Source organism: Lonchura striata, chromosome 9, assembly GCF_046129695.1.
Source record: "Lonchura striata isolate bLonStr1 chromosome 9, bLonStr1.mat, whole genome shotgun sequence".
Taxonomy (NCBI): domain Eukaryota; kingdom Metazoa; phylum Chordata; class Aves; order Passeriformes; family Estrildidae; genus Lonchura; species Lonchura striata.
In genome coordinates, this window is record NC_134611.1 from 2,074,895 (window position 1) to 2,099,108 (window position 24,214).

At 47.6% G+C, this 24,214-nt stretch overlaps 1 protein-coding gene across 1 annotated transcript in view; it reads right to left on the reverse strand.

The window, feature by feature from the left end:
* Positions 1-383: 383 nt before the first annotated feature.
* The window catches only part of XPR1 (xenotropic and polytropic retrovirus receptor 1), a 114,135-nt gene continuing 90,304 nt past the window's right edge, over positions 384-24,214 (reverse strand). Inside the window, exons 11-15 of the mRNA XM_021545923.3 lie at positions 22,499-22,690; positions 9,324-9,490; positions 8,913-9,052; positions 7,780-8,001; positions 384-5,757 (exon numbers count right to left, since the gene is read on the reverse strand). Coding sequence (XP_021401598.1) covers positions 5,697-5,757; positions 7,780-8,001; positions 8,913-9,052; positions 9,324-9,490; positions 22,499-22,690 — 782 coding nt within the window. The 3' untranslated portion in view covers positions 384-5,696. The remainder of the gene's footprint in view (positions 5,758-7,779; positions 8,002-8,912; positions 9,053-9,323; positions 9,491-22,498; positions 22,691-24,214) is intronic.

Genomic DNA, 24,214 nt, shown 5'->3' on the forward strand with positions numbered 1-24,214 from the left:
CCACCTTGGACTGGAGATCAGCTGGAGAGGGGCAACCAAAGGCTCCCAAAAGGACCACGAGCCTTTGGCCAGCACAGCACAGTCTGGGCAGGAGGTCTCCTCCAGTGCCAGACCTGGCATGTTGGGTGTGAGCTGGGCTGGTACTGGAGGAAACCTGGGCTGCTTCCTGTGAGCCCCTCCAACCTCTCCTCAGACATCTCCCTCCTCCAAGCACCTCCTCCTCCTCCCAGGACATGGATGTCCTCCACCTCCAGCCACCAGCGACATCCCACAGCTCCCAAGGGAGCGACAGCAGCAGGAGCCAATGCTCCATGGGTGGATGCAGCACAGGGGTGAGACTTGGGAAGACACACACACAGACCAGGGACAAAAGAGCCATCAGATCATTGGAAAACAAAGAGCTTGTAATAATGAAAAAAGGACAGATTTCGTAACCAATCACTTTTTCCTTTGAAAAAACACAATCACAGTAACTTCGCTGTATACAACCACCTAGAAACTATGAAACAGTATCACATTGTGCAGTATTTTTTTTTTTTTTAACCTACTTATCAAGAAGGGAATTCCACACTTCAAAAATTATATCCATTTGGGGAGGAAGGAGGAGACAGCTAATAGCGCAGTCACAGATACATCATGAGTCCAAGCAAGCGGCAAATCTTTGTCCTCACCTTTTCCACTGAGCCAAAACAGAAGAGTGGAGAAGGGGATAGCAAAAGAGAAAGGAGGGGGGAAGAAAGAAAGCACCCACAGAGGACTAATCACACTCCATAATTACTTTTGACATCTACAGGGCTTCATAGAAAGATCATTTAGACCAACACAGTGGGGAGGGGGAGAGGAAGGCGGCAGCGGGGCCCGGGGGGAATTTGGCATTTCCACTCCGGGCCCCTTCCGAGCGCCGATCCTTCGGGATGGAGAGGTCATGGCAAGTTCTGCCAGGATGCCCAATTTCTCCTCTGGAGTGAAGAGTTTGCAATTTGGTTTACAGAGCTTGAGGGACCGTCAGGCTGCAGGGCACCTCGCCAGGCAGGGGCTGTGCCCGGGCCAGGGCAGCCTCTGGCTCCCACCGGGAACAGGGCTGGGGTGTCAGCATCGGGGAACTTCCCGTGTTGTGCCCCTTCCCTCTCCTTTTCCAAGGTGTTGCAGCAGGGATCGAAGCCCCCAGGGATGGTGACACACCAGTTTAGCCCACGGTGGCAGGAGGGGACACTCGCCCCAAGGTGCAGAGTTTGGGATTGGGGTCATGTAAAGGAGGCAAGGTTTGATGAGGTGACAGCCACTGAGCCCAGCCGTGACTGCTGCAGAGGTACCGTAGGGATTTCCCACTCTTCCCCCAAGAGCCTCAGCCCCTCTTTTCCAAGGAGACAAAACAATCAGATTGCCTTCTGGAATAAAAATGTTAATTTAAAAAAAAAAAACATTAAGGCAGAAATCACCTTCCCTCTGCAAGTGCAAAGCAGAAGGGCGGAGGAGAGGACGGAGGACATGGAGCCGGGATGCAGCATGTGAGCAAAGTGGAGTTTGTGTCCCCAGCTTGCCAAGCCATGTCCCAGCCCCAGGACACTTCCCAGCACGTGGCCTGGCGCTGGGACACAGCCCCTGAAGCCCAGCGAGCAGAGCAGGGCAGCATCCTGCAGGACAAGGCCAAACCCACTCGGCCGTTCAAACACAGCAAAGGCTTCACGTTGTCCCCACTGCTGGCTGGAAATAAAATCCCCAGGGATTGTTTTCTCCTGAACCAGGAACGGGTTTTCCCTCCCTGCCTGCCACACTGGCGCTGCAGCTGAGCACCAGTACAGAGGCACAACGAGCAGCACAAGAGTTTTTAGGGAAATGGGAGCAGCAGGATCCAACTCTGCTGAGATTTCCACCAGAGATCTCTGCCATTCCAAGGTGTTCATGCTGAAGGCTGCTGCCAGTTTCTTTCATTGGGATCAAACAGCAAAGACACAGAGAGAATGAGGAGGGGCAGGAGCAGGGTTGGGAAAGGTGTAGGCTGAACACCAGCTGACTTTGGGAATGCACCTGGATGAGAGAGGTAGGAGCTTCCTGGATACATACAGGCTGCAGCCAGGACTGCTGCAAATGTATTTCTTTTAAAATGTGATGGGACAGCACGGGTTCTCATTGGAGAGCCCCCACTCCTGCTTGCAGAGTCCAAAGATCCCAATCCTGCCCTGCTGTCCTGTCAGGAACACACCCATGGCACGTGGCATTGCCCTGCCCAAGCACAGGGACCTGGAGTTTCTGGTGACACCATCCCAAAGCCACACAGGGAACCCCAGCCAGCAAATAAACTCTGCATGCTGCAACACCTCACCCTGCAACCACAAAACGCCCAGGGGAGCAGCAGGATGGAAAGCAGGAGGGAATCAGCAGGGAGAAGCAAGTTCAAAGGGAATCTTCAAAAGTCACAAATGCCACAGGGTGGCATCTCCTCTCCTTAGACTGCACCTGATGGGTTTCACCAGACCAAAGCAGCTCCACACCACCCTCAGAGCTGTACAATCCAACCTCCACTGAATCACGAGGCACAGCCCAACACCTGAAATCCACGGCTTAAAGACCTTCCCCAGTTTCCACCTCCCATCCAGCTGCATCCCAACAATAAAAGCAGTGGATAAACCCCTCATCCCCAGCTCCTTTTGATGCTGCTCTGTCCTTCTGCTCTGCCACCCTGCTGCTGTCCCTCCAGGAGTGTTCTCAAGCACCCATGAGCAAAGCCCAGCTCAGGAGATGCTGCCACCCTGGGAATGTCCCCACTGCCCTGGCCCCTGCTGCTCCCAAGGAGGGACAGGGCTATTTTCTCTCACCATCTGCTCTGCTTCATTAGGTCTCCCTTTATTGGCCAGATGTTCTCGTAGACGTGGAGCCATCCCAGCTTTAGTGCTCGCTCTCAGGAGGAATCTGCACGCCTGACTTCTCAGAAATCTCTGGGAGGGAGGGAAGAGGCAGATGCAGGGCTGGGAGCTAGGAGCTTCGAAAAGCCACACTTCTGGGAATTCAGGCTGCTTTCCCCTGAGACAGTATCTCCACTGCCAAAAGGGACCATGCTTTATTTTAGGAGATAGTGTTTGCTGGTCATAGCACGCCACCTCCCTTTTTGTTTTCCTTACTTCTCCTGCCAGCAAAGACAGAAAAAGGGAAGAGAAAGAGCAGAGCAAGGAGCAGAGCAGATGGACACACTGAATTCTTGCTTCCCACAAGGATTTGGGTAAACTACAGAATAAGAATTTAATCACTTGCAACCTGACCCACCCCATCCCGTTGGGAAGCAGAGGGTGGGGGGTGCAGCAGTGGGATGGACAGATGGACACAGGCCACCCAGCCGTGCCCTGCCCTCCCCAGCCCAGCTGAGGAAGGCAGAGTGCTCCCAGGGCACTTCCAAATCACAGAACCATGGGATGGTCTGGGTTGGAAGTGACCTTAAGGACTATATATTTCCAACCCCCTGCCAAGGGCAGGGACACCCTCCACTAGGTCAAATTGCTTACTGTACTGTGTCTCTCTGTATTTTTAATTTCCTTCTGAAAGCTCAGATTCTTTGTATTAAAAACCCCCACTTGCTTAAAGTAACACCCAGTGGTGCTACGTCATTTAAATGAATCCAGATAATTTTGGATTGCCTCCCTCCCAGTGCAACTGCTCTCCCCTAAGCTCCCCAGGCAGGGATGGCTCCATTCCCCACTGCTGGAAGTACCTACACATGGTTTGGACATGGCACCAATGCAAATTAGGAACCTGAAATATTGCAAGGGGCTTTATCCCAGACTGCACTTCCATGGGAATGGCAAGGCTCTGTTTTAAGTATGAGCTGGCCTAAGGGAGGTAAAGGGAGTCCAGGGGAGATGGACAGCACAGCCCCAGCTCAGCCAGCTCTGCTCCCACCAGAGCAGCCCCACACAGAGGGAGATGAGAGGAGCAGCACCACAACAGGGTTTTAATCTATTTTAAGGGGTTTAATCTATTTCCAACTAAATGAAGTGAACCAAGTTTCTTCTTCAGTTCCTCTGGGCAAGAGGCACAGCAGGCAAACCGAGGAAATGCAACATACTACCTGTGGGGAACACGGTGCTGATTAAGGGAAACAACCACCAAACAGCCACTGAGGAGAGATTCCTGCCATTCCACTGCCCAAACTGTCACCAGCCAGCTGAGGATCCTCCTTCAGGAGTTTCAACCTCCCCCTGCAGACCCAGGGAGAACAAAGCATGCCAAGGGAAGGATGACAGGACTCTGAGGCCTCCATGGCTCCCTCCCAGGAGGAGGGGAGACCAACGAGATCATTGAATTAACATTTCTCTTCCAGCATGATTTGCCCAGCTGTCCATTAACTGCTCAAGTATCCCACTTCCCAAACTTGGAGAATGAGATGAGTCAAGGGGCAGATGACCAGGACGGTGCCCAACAGAGGCTTTTTGCTACACCAGAAGCCACAGAAGAGCTGTTTTCCATCTCACCTGCCCCATCAGGTGGGCACACACCAGTTCTTTCCATGCTCCCTGAAACACACCACCACTGCTAAGCCCCAGCCTGATGAACCTCCTCTGTCCCATGAGAACTGTCACCTCCTTGCCTTGTCCCTCTTTGCTGGGCTGCTGGAGAACTCCTGAAAAGCTCCCTGCTCGGACTGAGATGCCCTCATGACACACCTAAGGCTTGGAAAAGTACTTTTTGATCTGGAGAATGAAGTTCCAAAGCCTTGGTTCACCCAGTGTTTTGTGCTGTTGGTGGGAACCAACTCTCCTTTCCTTAGGATCATCTGCACCACTTGCACACATGGAGAAGTTGGCTTTGAACTGGCACGAGAGACATGCCCAGAAGCAGTAGCAGCAACTAAAAAAAAATATCACAAAGAGAAACTTTGGTTTAAAATAAAATTGAAAAGAAATAAAAGAGAGAGAAGGTACACACAGGTGCAAGTTGTCTCACTAAAGGGGCATTTGCAGGGGCATCACCCCACAACCCTGGAGATGCAGATCTACATTCCCCACTTTGTTTTACCGTTACAACCTTCATTGCACAGGACTCAAAATCACTCTCATATGGTCGTTAAGTTTCATAAATAATGTGAAAACTATACGCAACCGATACATCATATTTCCAAAAAATTATAAGAAAAGTTACATCAAATTAAAAAGTAGCTTCATGAATGAAGATACTGCTCTAAGTGCACTTTCCCTGCAAGTGCAGCCAGTGCCTCAGCGCTGGATATGAAGGATAAAACCAAACAACTGGAAAAAAAAAACAAAACCAACAACAAAAATCAGATTTAAAAAGTCCGGTTTCAACCAGTCAAAACCGGGCCAAGCAGAAACTGAGTGTGCTCTTGGCACTGTCCCGTGAGGGAGTCCCTATGATGCTTCGTTATCCAGATAAGGTTTATGTCCTTGTTGAGACTGTAAACAATCCTTCTTTCCTGAACTGTCCTCTTTATTGGCAAAACAAAGTAAAATATTTTATTTTTGTTTGTTTGTTTGTTTAAAATAGAACATTAAAATTAACCCAGAAGAAAAGAAATGAAACACAGTGAGCTTGTTGGAGTCCATAGGATCTGGTCTGGAAGAGCTCAGAAAACGTGTTCAGTGTTTTCTCCTGTTTTCAGCTGGATCTGTACCAGAGCTCGGGTTACTTGGGGAGGAGGGAAACAGAATGAGAAAACAAAAGATGTGGAATAAGAGAATGTGGCCATCTCATGTGTTCACTTCGTTTGCTAGGTCCTCTATCAATACCTTTGTGTCAGAAGCCTTGGACCTGGAAAAAAACAAAACACAAAACACTCACTGGGGAGAAGGAATTCCTGGAATGACGTGCAGACAGCAAACCCACAGTGCACTTGGGGGAATAAAAAAAGGGAAAACGATGTCTTTCTTACACAGAGGGGAAATAAACAATCTACTGTTGCATTGTTTCACACCCTCCCACTCACCCTGGGAATAGCAGAGCCTTGTAAAGATGCCCCAGCTGTCCCTCAGCAGCCTCCTCCTGTGGCACTGCCCACTCCACACCATGCTGGGCACGCTCTGCCCATGGCCAGTGTCACCTGCCAGGCTGTGCCATGGCTGGGACACGGCACTGCTGGATGTGGGCACCTGCCCAGCCCTCCCCACAGAACTCCACCAAACCCTTGCAGGATCCAGAGGAGTGTTCCTGCTCCATCTCCCAGGCATCTCCAGGGATATGCCTGGCACATCTCCACTCACTGCATGTCTGAGGGATCAATGGGCATGGCTGGAGGGAATTCCACCAGGCTTTGGCTCACATTCCCTTTGCATAATATTTTTCAGTCTCTAAGGCTGTTGGTATTGGTCCCATCCGTGCAGGGATGAGAGCCAAGCACAGCCCTGAGGCCGGAGCACACCCTTCTCCTCCTCCTCCTCCTCCCAGGCAGTGCTGCAGGGATTGCACAACACTCCTGACCTGCTGTGCCTCAGCATCCCTGAGGAGCCTGGGCTTGTTCCCCAGCCAAAGGGCAGGGCTGCACAGCTGTGCTGCCAGGGCAGGAGGGACACTGGAGCAACACTGCAGGGAAAACACACAGTGGACACGTTCAGGGGCTGGGGTGCAGGCTGGGGAAACATTTGGGGTGCAAAAATGATGGGTGGGAAGGAAAAAATGTATGGGTTGGGATTTGAGAGAGGAAGGAGTCTGAGATCTTACATATGAACCTTAACCAAAGAATAACTGGAATCATACAGAGTCATGGAATGGTTTGGATTGGAAGGGACCTTAAAGATCATCTGGTTCCAGCCTTCCTGCCAGAGGCAGGGACGTGAGTGACATCCATAGACCATATTGCTGAGGGCCAAATCCAGCCTGGCCTTGAACATTTTCAGGGATGGGGCATCCACAGCTTCTCTGGGCAACCTGTGCCAGGCCTTACCATTCTCACAGAGAAGAATTTCTTCTTAATATCTAATCTGCCCCTGCCCTCTGTCAGTTTAAAACCATTGTCCCTTCTGTCACTATGAGGCATACAGAGTCCCTCTCCCTCTTTTTCAGAAATGTCTGGTTGGGGAGAACTTCTCCTGCAGTTTGCATTTATAACCTCTGGCAGATTATTTCTGCAAGGGAGGGGCCTTGTAAAAAGGGAACTCCCTTTCCTGATGGTTTACCAGAACCCTAAATGCATAAAGGATGGATTAATTCCCTGGCAGAGAGAGGCACGCTCGTCTAACTAATTGGAGCTGCCCTCCCTTTGACGGCTTTGAAAATTTTTGTGCCATTTTGAAACCTTTGCACGATTCCCACTCCAGGACTACCAGGCACAGAATCACAGAATAATGAGAGACCTCTAAGATCATCAAGTCCCACCTATGCCCTAACACCTCAACCAGACTATAGCACCAAGTGCCATGCCCAGTCTTTTTTTGAACACATCTTGAGATGGTGATTCCACCACCTCCCTGGGAAGACAATTCCAGTACTTTATTATTATTTTGGTGAAAATTTTTTTCCTAATATCCAACCTGATATTTTTTCCTAATATCAACCTTCCCTGACGTAGCTTGAGACTGTGTCCTCTTGTTCTGCCAGTGCTGCCCAGTGGAAGAGACCAACCCCACCTGTCTGCAACCTCCCTTCAGGAGCTGTAGAGAGCAATAAGGTCACCTCTAAGCCTCCTCTTCTCCAGGCTAAACAACCCCAACTCCCTCAAACACTCCTCACAGGGCTTGTGTTCCAAACAAGTCCATGACTCCCGGTCTGTAACCGCCCAGCAGGCTTTAACAACAGCTGCAGGGCAGGGTTTTGTGTCAGTGCAGAGGCCCAACGTACTGTGAGGCGAGGCGAGGCCTGCGCAGGGACACGCTCAGGCTGCGCTTCCACTGCTTGTTCTTGCGGCGGTTCCGGACGCCGTCCTCCTGGTCCATCATCTGGTCCAGGAGCGTCAGGTCGTCGGCGTTGAGCGGCGCCACCGAGATGTCCCTCACGGCACGGAACTCGCCGCAGTTGTTCAGGTGCTCGTTCTCCAGACGGAAGAAGTTCCACACGAACCGCCTGCACGGATGGATGGATGATGGATGGATGGATGGATGGATGGATGGATGGATGGATGGATGGAATCCATGGATGGATGGATGGATGGAATCCATGGATGGATGATGGATGGATGTATGGATGATGGATGGATGTATGGATGATGGATGGATGATGGATGGATGTATGGATGGAATCCATGGATGGATGAATGGATGGATGATGGATGATGGATGGATGGACGGATGGATGGACGGATGGAGAGAAAAAGGAGAATTACCAACTGAGTTCCCCTTTTACAGGTATTTACTGCATTTGGCAAAGCACTGGAGAAGCATCCAGTGGCTAACAACAACATCTTTCCTCTGGAGAACAACAGAACCTGTCAGGCTAATTCCTTATCCTAATATGGACAGCATGGAGGTAACCAAGCATTACAAGCCAAAGGCCACCTCCAGCATCTACATGAGTGAGGGTCAGCTTCAGGTTCTTCCCAAGAAGCTGTAGGGGTGGGTTTCCAGCTACAGTAAAAAGTGTTTAAAAGTCCTGGAAGCTTGCAGGATCCAAATCGATGACACAGAATACAAAGAGGTTTGAAAATTGGAAACTTGAGAATCAAGCAAAGTTTCAACTGGAAATTTCAAGGAGAAATTTGGTAAAAATTAACCCCTCAAAATTATGTCATGGTTTAGGAGGAACTGCAAACACAGTGTGAAGGATTCAGCTCTACACTGTGGCAGAGCCCTCTACCCTTTTCTTCACTCAGCACCCCGTTTGGATTAAATATTCCTGTTAATGCTGGTCTCCTTGAAATAAAAACCAGTATACTCCACGTTCAAGGATCCAGGTGCTTCCCCCCCATGCTGACGTTACAGAACAAAAAAGTGAAAATAAAAACAAGAGAAATGAGCTGCTCAGCCCAGCAGCCTTACCGGAACACCTCAAGTGGGGCAAATACAGTAGAAATGATGTCTGCAGCATAGGGAAAGATTTGCATGGAAGTGAGGGAGATCTGGATGGTCCACGCAAAACGCAGGATGACGTCTTCTACAATGGCACAATAGTAGTATGCCTGAGGAGCAACAAGAACAAAGCAGCTCAACAAACACCTTCTGCATCCAAAAGACCTCATCAGGTCTTCAGGAAGCTACAGAATCTGCTGCTCAAACTCAAGCAAAACAAAAAGAAATGATCTCTTGGAAACAAATCAGCTCCGCTGCTGGAAAATCCCAGCCTGTAGCACTGAAATGCTTCAGTGGGCAACTGCAACATGCTCTAAACTCAGCAAGTTTGGTTAAAATGTTACAAGCCTGTGCTAAGGTAAGAGCAGGTGGCATACGCACTTTCTGTGGGTAGACAATTCCTTCTCGGAGAAAGGTATTTTCACCAGCATTTTTGTCAAAGAGACCCCAGTCCATCTTCAGGTCCCAAATGAGGGTATAGCAAGAGCTGATGAAACAGAAGATAATCCACAGGTAGAAGAACACTTGGGTGTCACTGTGGTTTTTAGCTGGAAAAGAGAAGAACAACACACTTCTGTAGAACTGAGAGCACATTCCTTAAAACAGCTACAAACTGCCTCATTTCAGTAGTGGAAATCATCTCTTCTATCCAAGTTTTGGGAAAATACACCAAATACTAATCTGAGCCAAACCAACAGCCTTAGCAGGACCTGCTTTATATTGTTATTCAAATTCCACTTTCATCTCATTAAACTTTCAGCATTGGGATTGAAATTTACATTAATATTTGGAACAGGCTCCCAGGGAAATGGTCACAGTCCCAAGCCTGCCAGAATTCAGGAAGCATTTGGGGAACACCCCGAGGCACATGGTGGGATTCTTGGGGATGGTGCTATGCAGGGCCAGGAGCTGGACTCGAGGATCCTTGTGGGTTCTAGCTCAGGATATTCCATGATTTTTATTTTCCTGGATTCATGGCAGAGCTGCCGTTCTGGCTCTGAACAGCAGGTGGAAGCTGAGGGCCACATTTTGCAAAGGACGTGGGCTCGTACAAAGGACACAGCACTGACGCAGAGCTCAGTTAGGAGGGTTTGGTGAGAAAATATTTGAGTTTGTATTAACCAACAACTGTGAATTAGTGCACTAAAAGCCTGAAGAGCATGGGCAGTACAGGAATTACCCCCAGCCATTTCAGAGCTTGTGGTGGCAAGGGAAAAGGTAGCAGTGCATTAAGATGTACAAATCCTAAAGTAGGCTCTATATGGAGTTTTAAATACACATATAGAGCTCCTCTTCAGAAACAGCAGACTGTGGGCCCGCCATCTGCTCAGCTGGGGATAGGTTTATTCCAATGTTGTTTCCCACTCCCCCCTGAAAAGGTTACATTGCTCTCAATTTGGCTACAATTCCCTACATCAGCTGGCTGGGGAAAACCAAACAGAGAGTTTGGTATTTGTGTTTGCTTTTGGAAAGCTGGCTCCAAAAAATCATGCAAATAAACCCCATTATGATGCTTCAGAAGGCAGAGACATTTTGCACCTGGCTGCTAGCAGGAATCTCTCCTTTCTGTGCAGCCTCAGCAATTGCTCATTCACCGATTCCCTCTAACAAAGCAAATAACATTTCCAGTACAAAAAAGATGTTTTCAGCCCGAGTCCAATGCCACACTACACGACAGCACCTTTTTCTATTTATGTGGCTTTAAAACAACAGAATCCCTGCAGCTGATCAGCCAGGGAGCAACAGGACAGTTTTCCCTCTCCTCCCCTCTGTATTTCCAGCAATTACGATTAGATGTAACGCGGCGATCCGATAAAATTAATGGAGGTGAAAATGAGAGCACATTCCTCCCATTACGCCTTTCAGGCTTCCTGGACATGATGTGCAGGATATAGGTCAAACCCACACGCTCCTTCCCCTCTCAAAACACCCCCCTAAGGCAAACCTCTGAACGGCATTGATGCAGCAAAGCCCGTTTTGCACAGGAAAGGGGCATGGGATCGCTGCAGCTCCCAGCTCTGAGCAGCTTCCCTGCTTTGGGGCGAGGCTGGGAGCCTTTGAGCTCTCCCCACATCCTCAGCCTGGCCAGGGCTCAGGTCCAGCATCGCATTCCTGGTCCCTGCAGAGCGCTGACGTCACCCGGGAGCAGCGCTCACAGATGCCCAGGTACCTCAAACGCTGCTGCTGCCTGGAAACAGCCTCTCCCAGGCTATTTTTAACGTGCAGCTGCCCACAGAAAGGGACACAGGTGAGGATTTTGGAGCTTTGCACTGCCAGGTTTCATTCCTCCCTTCCTCAGCTCCTCCAAAGCCTCCACAACATTATTTCAGGAAGAAAAGGCAGATGCTGACATTCGGTGACTCATGAGACACTAAGCCTGTTCTTTCCAGAATTATTTTTAGCTCATTAGATCTCCATGTTTAGTTCCCATTACCAGACCCTAAAGGATAATTCAGAGGCAGTTCATGGGTTGTATGTGCTTTCAAAGCACCTAAAAAATGCTCCAAAACATCCTGTGAAGCTGCAGTGCTTCCTCTCACCTGAGGCTTGAAAGTTACATCATGCTGCTTTCAGTTGGGTTCTTATTTTTTAATTTTATTTTTTTTTTCTTCCCCTTAAGGACAGAATTCAAATAAACTGAGTCTTATTCCATTCCTTGATGCAGCAGCCATGGAGAAGGCAGTGCAGCCAGAACCATCCTGAGCCCTCCCCTGCAGGAGCAGGCAGGAGAACAGGGAAGCATTGCTGGGCAGCTCTTTTGAAGCTCTGTGGTCATGGAGGGGTCACTCTGCCCCCTGATTCTCATCTCCAAGTACACAAGGGGCAAACAAAACCCTATCCTAAGTTGGCAATTACAGCGGAAGGGGATTTCAAAGGTTCTTGCTGCTTAAATCTAAATCCCAAACGGCTCAGGTTGGAAGGGACAGTGGGTCACCTGCTCCAACCTGTCTGCTCAAGCAGGGTCATCCCAGAGCATGTGGCACAGGCTCTTGTGAGCAATTACAGAGAGGAGAACTGGGAAGGAAAAGGCCCAATTGAGAAATCTAATCTCACCAATCTCAAAAGGATGTGCTTGCTTTCAATGAAGTTATCCTGGGCTCAGTTCCCCATTCCCTGCCTCTGTCTTTGCAGCAGCCTTTTCAGTGGCACCTGGGGTCACACTGCTTGGCCCCTTCTTCCCTCTTCTCACCAACCAGCTCTGCAATGCATTCAGCTCCTGAAAACATTCATTAAAAACCCAAATCACTCCCTGGTAAAATGCCCTAATCAGAACTAGCCTATTGTCTTCATTATTGGCCTCCAAGTCCTTCCTTTAATCACTTATCCTCCTTTTCCTCCTGCTTGCAGTTCTGTTTGATACCTTCCTTCCTTCTGTCCTCATTGGTATTCAGCTGGTGTGCAGAAATATGTTACTGCTCCAGGCAAGCAATTATAGCTGGGTCTCTGCTGGCTGGTCCTAGCAGCCCTCTTCAGTGCTGCTCAGGGGGAGAGAAAATCAAGGCATTCATATTCTGCCCAGAGGCTCCATCAACTCCTGGCCTGCCGGTTTTCCAGGACCAATACAGAGCCCTGCATATTTATGATGATGTCAGGGTCTATTTAAGCAGGAACTGTTTCATACTGTGTGTTTTTTCTTTGTTTAATGAGGTGCTAGAAAACACCAAAAACCATGGGAGAGAGGCTCTGGATGAGAGAAGCACTCTGACAGATCTCAGCCTCTCCAGGAAGGCAAAAAGGGGAAGTTTTCAATACCCCATGGCACCAGTGACATCCCCCCAAGGGAGGCATGAAGGACCTTCCTACTCCATGCTCCAAAGGGCACCACCACGGAGCAACTTCCTGGGCAGCTGTTATTCAAAGCAGCACGTGCAGGACAAAACAGCAGCAGCACAAAACCTCTGAAGCTGCAGGTACAGCTCTAAGCCTGAGGATGGGCTGATTTCAGTGCTCACATTGCTATGTCTGCAGCCTGGAGGTGTGCAGTTATGTCAGAGGCTGAGTCCACAATGCTCCTCCACTTGCCACCAAGCCTGTGGGAAACAGTGTGCCATAGGGGCTGTTTGCAGCCTTCACCACAGAATTTCCATTAGCATCCTCAGTTTACCCTGCAACATGCAATTCCAGCAGATCCTCTGCACAAATACACCTCAAATTGCTCCAGAAGGTCAACTAGATAAATAATGGATGGCTTCCACCTTTGAACTGAAGCTGTGAATGGCCACAGTCCCAGAAAACAGCCAAAGGCACTTGCAGCAGCAGAATTTACTGCCTGCAAAAACTGCTGATAGGCAATATCCTGGATCCCCAGACCAGCCCCAGGGGCCACAGTATCTGACTGGCATTCTGAGGGAGCACTGCTCTGCAGGAATTACAGCCCCTTGGAAGCACAGGCAAGAGAAAAGGTTGCTTTCCATCAAAGAGAGACAGCGAGCGCTCTCCTGAACGTTGTTAATATTGACTTTACCTCCAAAGAATTCAGCTGTTTACCCTGCTGAATTATTCTGGGGAATGTAAACACTATATAGTATTCAACACAGCAAAAATCAATGCCATGTATTATTGAAGGGCTGGATAAGAGCACAATGGCCCTTGATAAGCATTCCTGGCATGTCACCCACCCTGGGTTGTGCTGATGGGGAGCGCTCTGATAAAAGCTGGAGGTTATCAGGGAACACAGCCAGGTAAGCCCTGCTATACAGAACACACCACAGCAACTCTGCCAACTAAATAACTCTCAGTCCAGGCTCACCAGAGCCAGCCTCAAGCACAGATTTAAGCAGAAGCAAAGCACCAATGTATTCAGAGTGCAAGGCAAGCACAGCTCTGAGCAGGTTTAGGGATGGTGTGTGCCCATTAACTCCATCCCAGCACACCACAGAGCAGGGTGACAGCCAGAAGTGACTTATCTACATAAGAACTGCCATCGCAGTGACATCCCCAAGCATTTGTCTAACATCTCAGTGCTCAAAGCACAGCATTACCTCTCCCCTCAGTAATTAGATATCTTAATGAGCGGGTAGCGCTGCCTTTCTGCCCAGCCAGCACGTCCTGCTGCTTAGCACTGATCAATGGCAGATCCAGGACATGACAGGAGAACTGATGCGGTTAAAAGGCAAAAATAACCCACAGGAGCACACGCAGGACTGTGCAGCACTGATGGGCCCTGCCAAACACTGCCTCTTCTGCCAGAACCTTCCCTTGGATTGTGCAAACCTCTGCAGTCGCCTCCAGGCACGATTTAAGCAAAGCAGCAGCGAAGAACTGTCAAGAGGCAACATCTCATATCTTCTTTTAGCCAAGAGTCTACATTTGCAGAGTAGGGAAATCCCAAAATCGTGTTTGGATTAAAAACCCTCTGCAGGTTTGCGTTGGTTTGTGTCTAATTTCAAGACATGGCAGCAAACTCCTGGCTTGTAGCTCACAAAGTGACAAGTGTGATTTAACTGCAAACAGGAGGAAGGATATCAGTCGTGGCTGAGATTTGAGCTGGTTCTTTTCTGGTGCCTTCTGTAGCTTTTGAGAAGTGCTCTTAGGGAAAGTTTAACTCTACCTTGAGAAGGATGGGGTTTCCAATTTGCCAGAAGTCTCACTAATAAGAATATCTGGATTCATGATCAGAAATTAAGAGCATGGGGATGGGGGACACAATGTCATCTGCTACCTCTATAGTGCTTTGACATCCAACAGCAAGCTTCAAAATTTACTTCTTTTTAAAGCAAAAGATTGTTAGATGATTGCATCTCCTACATTTCTGCACCACCACAGACTCCAGACCTGCATGTATCTGACAGGAAGATTGCTTGTAATGCAGCCACTTGCTTTTCTTAAAATGTTCCATTAAAAAAAGGGTCAGGCTTCCCACCTTAACTGCCTGTGAAATTAAGTACCAGTAGGTCACCCTTTTTACTTATACCTCATTCATTAGCATTCCCATTTTCCCAGCCACCTTTAACACAATGGCATAATAAGTGACATTTGTTATTCTAAAAAAAAACAAAAGCTATCAGAGAATTATAAAAATTTTAGTAACAACCAGTCGTAAACAGCAAAAAAGTAATAAAGAATTTAAATTATTAACAACGAAAGTTTCAAATAATTTAAGAAACCCAACAAAAATAACTAAACCTGAGTGTACTCAACCTATTTTTATACTCCAAGACTTTTAAATTAAAGCAAAATGTTAAATAAAGTAAAAAAATCAAGACTAAGAAAATAAATTTTTAGTAGACATGGCAGCAACATACTCAGTATTAAATAAAACCTTAATACCTGTAACAAATAATTATGTTATAGTAAGAGGGCAACTAAGCAATCTAAAAAAGCATATTTTTCCAAACCATCGAAATATAAACTTAGAAAACAAATGAAGATTTCTAAGCTTTTGTATATACCCAACTCTCCAAAGGCACTGTTGGGTAAGAATTCACTAAAACAACAAAAAAGCAAAGATCACATTTAAAAATAAAGAAATTATTTGAAAATTAAAAAAAAACCCAATATGTAAGACATACTAAACTTAATATTAACCATTAGTAAAACCAAAATTAAAAATATAAATGTGGCTGCTTCTGCTGCAGCATTCCAGGGATGCTCCTGGCTCCTCCCAGCTCCACCCCAAGCACCATCACTGGGATGGGTGTCAGCAATCAGCTGAGCTAACAGGAAACCAGGAGAAACCAGGGTGCCACCGAGCCCTGAGGAGGTCAGAGGCCAGGATAAGAAATGTTTGCCCATGGCAATGCCTCCCAATTCCTCACTAATGACACTGCTGCTGCTCTGATGGAAAGGATCAGAAAGACTGCCTAATGAACACAACTCATTACTGGAGGCCTCCTGGGCATGGGATGACAGTTTCAGACAAAAATTCATCCTAGCTCACAGCAATGTGACAGACAGTGCATGTTTTGGCTCCAAATAATCATCCTGCTGGAGCTGCCAGTGTGCTGTGCTAAGGGAAGGCGTGTGAAAACGGCAAGTATTAAGAAAGAAGCCAGTTAATCCCATTACAAAGTTTGTTTTACTTCAAGAGCTCAATCCAAGCACTCTATAAGGCTCTTGTGACACCTAAATCAAATGCTGACAGCTCCGAGGAAGAGATGGGAGATCTTGTACCAACACAAGTGAGGGAACAGGATCTCACAAATGCTATTTGCTTCATTCTTTTGTGATTTTTTTTTTTAAGTTTCATGCTTACAAAAATTTTACATTTTCACTTATTTTGCCCTGCCCCACCCCCTAAAAATGAACTCAGTTGGGGGACTATACACTGTTGCACTGATGTAATTTCAGTCCCAGTATCTCACATCACCTCACTGTCTCCTGCTGTAAACATGTAGGATCACAGTGCTTTATTGTCTCACCTACCAGCAGCCTCACTCCACGGGGGCTGCAGCCTGCAGCTTCCAACACAGCAATGACAAGGGCTAAGTGACACAACCAACCACCCACAGAGCTCAGGTGCAGCCAGGTACCTCCTGCAGCCCCCAGTGGTACAGCTGGATCTCACCCCAGCCTGCCGGGCATTAACAGTGATCAGAAACCTCTGCAGCCGCCTCCGGGCACAATTTAAGCAAAGCAGCAGTGAAGAACTGTCAAGAGGCAACACCTCATATCTTCTTCTAGCCTAGAGTCTACCTCTGTAGAGAAGTCAGAGCCCTCCCCAGGGCCCTGCATGGGGACAGAGAGTGGCAGAAGCAGTGACCGGTGTCACCGCTGGGAACGGCCGAAGCCGTCGTGATTAATGAGGAGTGGGCAGCAGGGAGAGACCTGGGAATCTCCCACTGCATTTTCCAAAAGCTGCACATTTCCCATTCATCCTCCCCTGGTCAGACCTGCTTGAAGCTCTCTGTCAACAAGGGACAGTCCAACACCTTCCATTAATCGCAGGATGGCTTTCGCCCTGACACTCCACATCTCTATTCCTTGGCCCTTTTCTCTTAGGGCTGCCTTTAAAAATCATAAATTAGACATTACTGCAGAGAAGCCTCTTTCTGAAGTGATGGGGAGGGCACAGACAGAAGTGCTGCCCTTCAGAGACAGTCCTATTTAGTTAACTTCCATATTTTTAATTACTGCCCATTTCCTGGGCTGTTTAATGAGAAAGTGCATGGCAGTTCCATTATCTTAGACTGACCTAGGGCTCTCCAGGGCACCCCAAGCCAACGGCAACTGGTGCTCAGCAGGCTCATTTGGAAAAACCATGGGAGCAGGATGGAAGAAGAGATGCTTACTCAAGTTTCCAGGCCATGAGGATTAACTTTGCAATAATTCAGAGGTTAATAAATAGCAGGATTGCACTTAGAACACAAGGATTTCATTGAATAAGGTGTGTAAATCAAACTGACAATGTCCATAAACCATCCTGCCTTTCAGTTAAAGGATAAAATCCCACACAGCCAATAGCAAGGTAAACAAAAATGGTCACACTGAACCAGCAAATCCCACAAAACAAGAAAATTAGGAAAGAGAGTCACTCAAGAAGCTCAGTTCTTCAAGCACAGAAGCCAAACCTATATTTTGGTATTTCCAATGACACCATGTGAGCAAGCTGCATCAAGGTGAGAAAACTGTCAGCAGCAAAACCATGATGTCTCATTTTAAAAGGAATAAAGTTGCAGCAAAAATCATGACTGAAGCTTCATAAGTGACCAGCACTCCTTGAGTAGTACAACACAACTGTTTCTTAGAAGAGCTGAACACCTAAATATAACAATCCTATCCTACACAGCCTGAGTCAGGTCTGAGTGAGGAGTGAAACAAAAGCTGGCTATTCCAAATACGTCAGTGTGCCTCCTTTAATGCAAGCACAATTTATACAAGAAGGGATGCCCCTGGATTTCCCTCTCTGGGATCCCCTCTGTGTAAGGAGGATCTGCTGGAGTGAGTAGACAGGAGGCCATGAAGATGCTCAGAGGGATGAAGCACCTCTGCTACGGGGACATGCTGAGAGAGCTGGGAGTGTTCAGCCTGGACAGGTGACCAGATGGCTCTGGTGAAACCTTAGAACCCCTTGCAGTGCCTAAAGAGGCTCAAAGAGAGCTGGAGAGGGACTTTGGACAAGGGTCTGGAGTGACAGGACAGAGAGGAACAGCTACAAACTGTCAGAGGGCAGGGTCAGATTAGATGTTATGAAGAAATTCTTCCCCTGTGATGGTAGTGAGGCCCTGGAACAGGTTGTCCACAGAAGCTGTGGAACACATCCCTGGAAGTGTTCAAGGCCAGGCTGAACGGGGCTTGGAGCAACCTCAGAGAGTGTAAAGTCTGGGGGCTGGAACTCCATGATCTTTAGGGACCCTTCCAAGCCAAATCTCTCTATGATTCCACAAATGCTGTGATAATGTGGACTGAAGTGGGAACCTCTTTAGTGGTGCACTTGTCAAGCAGGGCACATCTGCTTTTGGCAGAGTGAAAACACAGCAGAAAGCAGTTGCGTGTCAAAACAACGCCGCGCTCAGGGTGAATATTCCGCCGCAGGCTTGGGCTTAATCATCTGCTTCCCCAGCAGCACGTAGGTTTCCGTAGGGATTAAATAAGGCAATGTAATACCCTGTTGGCTGGCTCTGGGGAAAGCTACTCAGCACTGGCAGGGAACTTAATGCCAGCCCTGAGCTCCTTAGTGCAAAGCAAGGGTGGGAAAGAAGGGGACAGAGCAGGCAGGGACCGGCGGCTCCCCCGTTGGCAGGTAGCTTCGAGTTACAGCCATGCCTCATTTGCCTGAGCAAACACACCCTGCAGCACTATATTTACAGAACACGGCCTTTGCTTCCAGTTCCTTTGGGAATGTTAAAAATACTGAGAATTCCTCCTCTGGGAACTCGGCAACAGTTGTCCTCGTGTTGTTGCTGTCGTCCCTGAAACGTGGCTGTGCTTGCGAGCCGTGCTGGAGTCTGCACTCATCTACACCACCACTGCTTGCTCCAGTATGATGTTCTGGGGTAGCTTCACTAAACCCAATGATACCTGAATATCAAGATGACAGCTTGGAGTTACCCCTGTAAAGCTGGTCTGGTCCCAGACCAACAGCATTGCAAGTTTCGGAGCAAAAGCCTAACAGAATTCACTTTGCTCTATTAGTGCTCTGACATCCAAACTGCAATTAGTAGAGAAAATTGCATCTGAATCCAAGGGAAGGAAAGGAAAGGAAAGAAATGGCTTCTCCCAGGGAAGAAAGAATTGGAATTATGCACTGCCTGAGCAATATGAATTATTAAACAGGGATATTCTGGAGAAACAGATACTTGCCAAGAGCCCGCAGTACATGGTGCTACTGGGGGGGATCCTTCACTAGAGGAGGTTTGGAGTAGGGAATACAATGCAGGACTAGAACAGAAGCATCACTTAATAAGGTGACATTTGTACATTTGTTTAGTTTGTTTTCCAGCAGCAAGCCCAGGAAAACACAGAATGCTGTCAGTGCACTGTGTATGAATTAGCTGCTCTCCACACCAGCAAACCCTCCCAAACACACAGTCCATTTCTCACATGGCTGGCAGGCACTGACCTAAACCCACAAAGCAGCTACAAACTATCCAGTGTCCAAATGAAGGGAGGAAGATGAGACTTCTCAGAGGGCTGTGATGTTCCCAGGCCTCCCGAGTGGAGAACAGGCACTGCTGTCCATTACCTGACCTCCCAAGGAAAGGGCAGGGATTGCCCTCTTCTCCTGGCAGCCAAAAGCTCTCATTCCAGAACTGTAAGTCATAGGCTTGCAAGCACAGGCACGGAAGAATGTTTAAATAAAACCCTTGATACCACAGCAATTAATAGTTTTCTTACTGAAATTTAGAGCAGGTCTGAGGAGCGAGGATCTTCACCAATGTGACACCTCTTTTGGGGTGGGCAGCACTTTCTTCAGGACGCACAGCTCCCCCCAACAGATGTTTGGGAGGTAAGAGATGGGTGTTTGCTACCCTTGGGCAGACACAGGGAAGGTGTGAGTGAGCAGCACATCTATTTTCAACAGTAGCATCATAACAACTTCATAACAGACCATCTGATTCCAAGTTCCAAACAAACTGGCAATCTATGTAAAGCACTTTGATAAAACTGGCTTCTTAACAGGTACAGCACATGAGAAAGTGTGTTTATTTATGGCAGGATGGGAATAGGCCTACAGGCCTGAGGGGACATGACCAGAGCTTTAGGCAGCCCTCTGAAAAGCCCAGCACAGTGACATTTACCAATCTCTGCTAACATGTAATTTCCAAAGGCCACAAAGCTTCCAAATCTTTTCTTCGTGTGACACCAACAACTACGTGCCACTGACAAAACTGGACAGACAAAAGCTGGGAGTCAGGAACATCTCACAGCAACTGGAACAAGGCTCATAAACACCTCATTACAGCCCACTCCCTGCCAGACTGGGAAAGGGGACACCAGTCATGTGTGGCAGCGACCAGAACTGGAGTAGCAGCATGGCCATGGATGAACAACTTCAAGGGCAGCAGAAAGAGGTCAAACTCTTCAACAGGACCTTTAGACAGAGGCTGGTTTTTCTCTTGGTTCTAATCTGTCCTGGGTTTTAGGATATGTGTGTATTCTATTGCCATCTGTTACAAGTGGGGCAGTTCTGTTCATTGGGCAGTTTTTTTTCTTTATCTCTCCCACAGCCAATCCTCCCTCCAGGAGATCTCTGCTGTCCATGGCCACTGAGTGTCCCTGCATGGCTGAGAAAATTCCATCATCCATGGGGAGATGCTCTGCCCAGGGGAGGAGCCAAGCATTCCTACCTGGATCCAATCTGACCTGGGAACAGCACAGCAGCCTTTGCCCCCTGCATTCCCAGAGGAGCAGCTTTCTTCCCCCTGCATTCCCAGAGGAGCAGCTTTCTTCCCCCTGCATTCCCAGAGGAGCAGCTTTCTTCCCCCTGCATTCCCAGAGGAGCAGCTTTCTTCCCCCTGCATTCCCAGAGGAGCCCAGGCCCATCTCCCCCAGCCCTGGAGCTCCAAGGAAAACTCCCCCCTTGCCCAGGATCCTGCTCCAGCAGAAGCACAGCTGGCACTGCAGGAGGGCTGAGCCACCCTGGGATGGGGCTGAGCCTCCTCCCTGACCCACAGGGTGACAGGGCCTGTTCTGGCTCTGGCAGAAAGGTTTTATTTGCACTATTGCATTTGTATTTTAATTTTCCTAATATAGAACTGTTATTCCTATTCCCATATCTTTGCCTGAGAGCCCCTTAATTTCAAAATCATAATAATTCGGAGGGAGGGATTTGCATTTTCCATTTCTAGGGAGGCTCCTGCCTTCCTGAGCAGACACCTGTCTTTTCAAACCAAGACACAACCCTACCCCAGCTGAAGGCTCTGGCAATGTGTACCCCCTGAGGGAGGCAGAAGCATTAGTCAGCCTCCTCAGAGCAGCTCTGGCTACAGAAGATGTAAGCAGTAATTCTGGAGCCAGGGAATCTGCCTGTGCCTCAATCCCAGGCTCTGGCAGTGGTGACTAACTGGACTGCAGGGCTGCAGAATGTCACTGAGCAAACAAGTTAAAACAGGAACGAGCTTCAGGGCCATGGCAGCGGGGAGGAGATGCACAGGGGATGCTCCCAGAGGATGCTCCCACACCAGCTCTCCTGGATACAGAGCCCAACTCCCAGCCTTCAGCCAGCTTGGGCCACTGCTCCTCCCTGCCATTAAAACACACTGACAAACATCATCAGAGTGACTCTGGGCCCAGCTATGTCAAAACAGACTTTTCTTGGCCACGGGAAGGTTTCTAACAACCCCACACCCCTCCAAAAAACTGAGCATATTAACTAGAATCATGCCTTCAACACTTCTCCCTGCCTTACCACAGGAATATTCCAGGCTAAGTAATTGCTCTCAACTGTGTGTGGTTGCTAATTTCTGGGTATATAAAAGGGAGATATTCTCAAATGAAAGAATACAGCTTTTAGGGCTTCAGAACAATGAAAGGCAGGGCAGGGCGACTGCCTGAAGTGCAGAAACTAAAAGCTTTTTCCTTCAGAACAAGAGTAGAATCAAGTAATTGTCGTTTCCAGGGAGATGAGGAACTTCGGGGATCAGAGCTCAATCTGCAGTTAAATGGATTGGAAACAACTCCTTACCAGCTGCTGAAAAAACATGGATAGAATCACACAGAAAAATCAGAGGGAGCATTTTTTCCTGGCACCGTGCACATGCCTTCACATTTAGGAATGATGGACCGATTATTTAGATGATCCAGGTTAAATATTCATCAATGTTAAGAGAGAAGTATTTGCTATGCTATCCCTTTCCTCATATATCTCCCTCCCATTCACCTGCCTTCAAGCAAAACCTGACAGGTATTTCAGCTTTCAAAAGACAAACCTCAAAATTCCCTCCCCCCGCTCCCTAAGTGCAATTCTAAGCAGACCAGAGATGTGAAAAACACCTAAAGAAAGATCCTAAACCACTCTTTACAAGCTGGGCAGGCCCCTGCCTTTCTCCAAAGATGTCTCACAGGTGCCAAAACACAAAAAGCTCACGTTTCAATGGGATGCCAGATTCTGAGCTTCTCTCGTGTAAAAAAGCAAACCCCAAGGGCTGAACAGGATTCTCCAAAATCACCAATACCTTTGTGAGTGCTGTAGAGGGCTGCAAATGTCACCACGAAGAAGGTGGTGGAATATTTTCCAGCGTTAACCAGATGAAAGGCCCGTTTGTTATCGCGGTAACGGCGCAGGCACTGGATGAATCGCAACCAAGCAGGGATGCACTGGACAACTGCTCTCACTCCGTAGGAGTAGCTGTTACAAATCTGATTATCTGCAAGAAAAAGAGGAGTTGAAGCTGTTAAGGCAAAGAGTTTTTAAGTTTAAGAACTGCTATTGTCTTCCTGTCTGCAATATAATTTTATGGCATCGATTCCCCAGCAACAGCTGGTACCGAGGCACACAAACAGCAAGAAGCCCAAAGCAGCTCAATATTCCATCTTGGAGTTTTTCAGGTGACATGGTATCAATAACACATCCAGACAGATCACCATATAATTCCCTCAGTCCTGCCAGCATAACCAATATTCTACATTATAAATTAGCTATTTTTAAATGTGCTCAGCGCTGTTGGTGGGACTGTGAATAATCAAATTAAGGATGGAATTACAAAAGGCCTTCGACACTGGATTTTTGTGCATAAATGGGAGAGCACTTAGAAACTCTGCAGGACAGCTCTAAAAGGCTACTTTGCCTAAGATGTCCTTGACCCATTTTCCTTGCGCATTGTAATAGGAAAAAACATATTTCAGTACGGGACTGGGTTTGGTGTTCTTCACTTTGTGTTTTAAAAAGCAATGCCAAGGCATAGTCTGGTTTCAAAAACTGAGATGAGAAGCAACCACACCACAATGCCATTGTGTCCCCTCCTCCGTGTTTGAAAGCCTTCTTTTTATTAAGACAATGACCAGGAAACCCTCAGCTTTTCCTGGAACCCCCCGAGAACTCCATATTCTTTTGCTGTCTGAGCACATCTAAACCAAACACACTGCTGCCTAACATTCATTTGTTTCTTATTCACACTAAGAGAGGCACACTATTAGCTGATATTTATCCCAAAACACTGTGCTATCATTCCACTGCTCAGACTGGAAGAGGACAAATTGTTATGCACACTGTTGCTTTATGTATTTAAATTATATTTTTAATAAGTAAATATTTAGCTGCTCGCAATGCTTTTAAAATGAAAGCAAAGATCAGACAGATTGGAAGAACAAAGTGAACACTGATGCTTATTGAGGCATACAGCAAATTCTCTCAGCAAGTGTCAAAACCATCAGACAATACGATTTGCCACCAGTCACTGCTTAAAATGGAAAGTCAACAGTGAGGAGACAGGTACTGTTTTGCCACTGGGAAGGCCAAAGTCAAAATTCACATTCCAGCTCTGTGTTCCTTCTGGCTAGAAAATAAGGGAAGACAGAGCATGGACAACCCTGGCAGAGCAGCATCAACTCAAATCAAGTAAAAGGTGGCACTAAGGAGCTTCTCCAGCCTCTCTTGCTTTGGAATGGAGCCTGTAAGAACCAGGCTACAGCACAGAAAGCTGTGCTCAACAAGCTCAGGATTTTCATGATGAGCAACAGGAAGAGGCTAAAGGCAAATGCATGGTTAAACTACTATGAAATAAAATAACAATGCCAGGAAAATGGATTTCTCTTTCCAATCAGGAGCACTGTGTCTAAATTCTTTGATGGATATATACATCGAGCCAAATGACTGGATTAGGAAATGAACACTGATGTGAAATTCCATTTCTCTGGATGGAAGTAGGAAAGTGGGGAATCTCACTAATGCC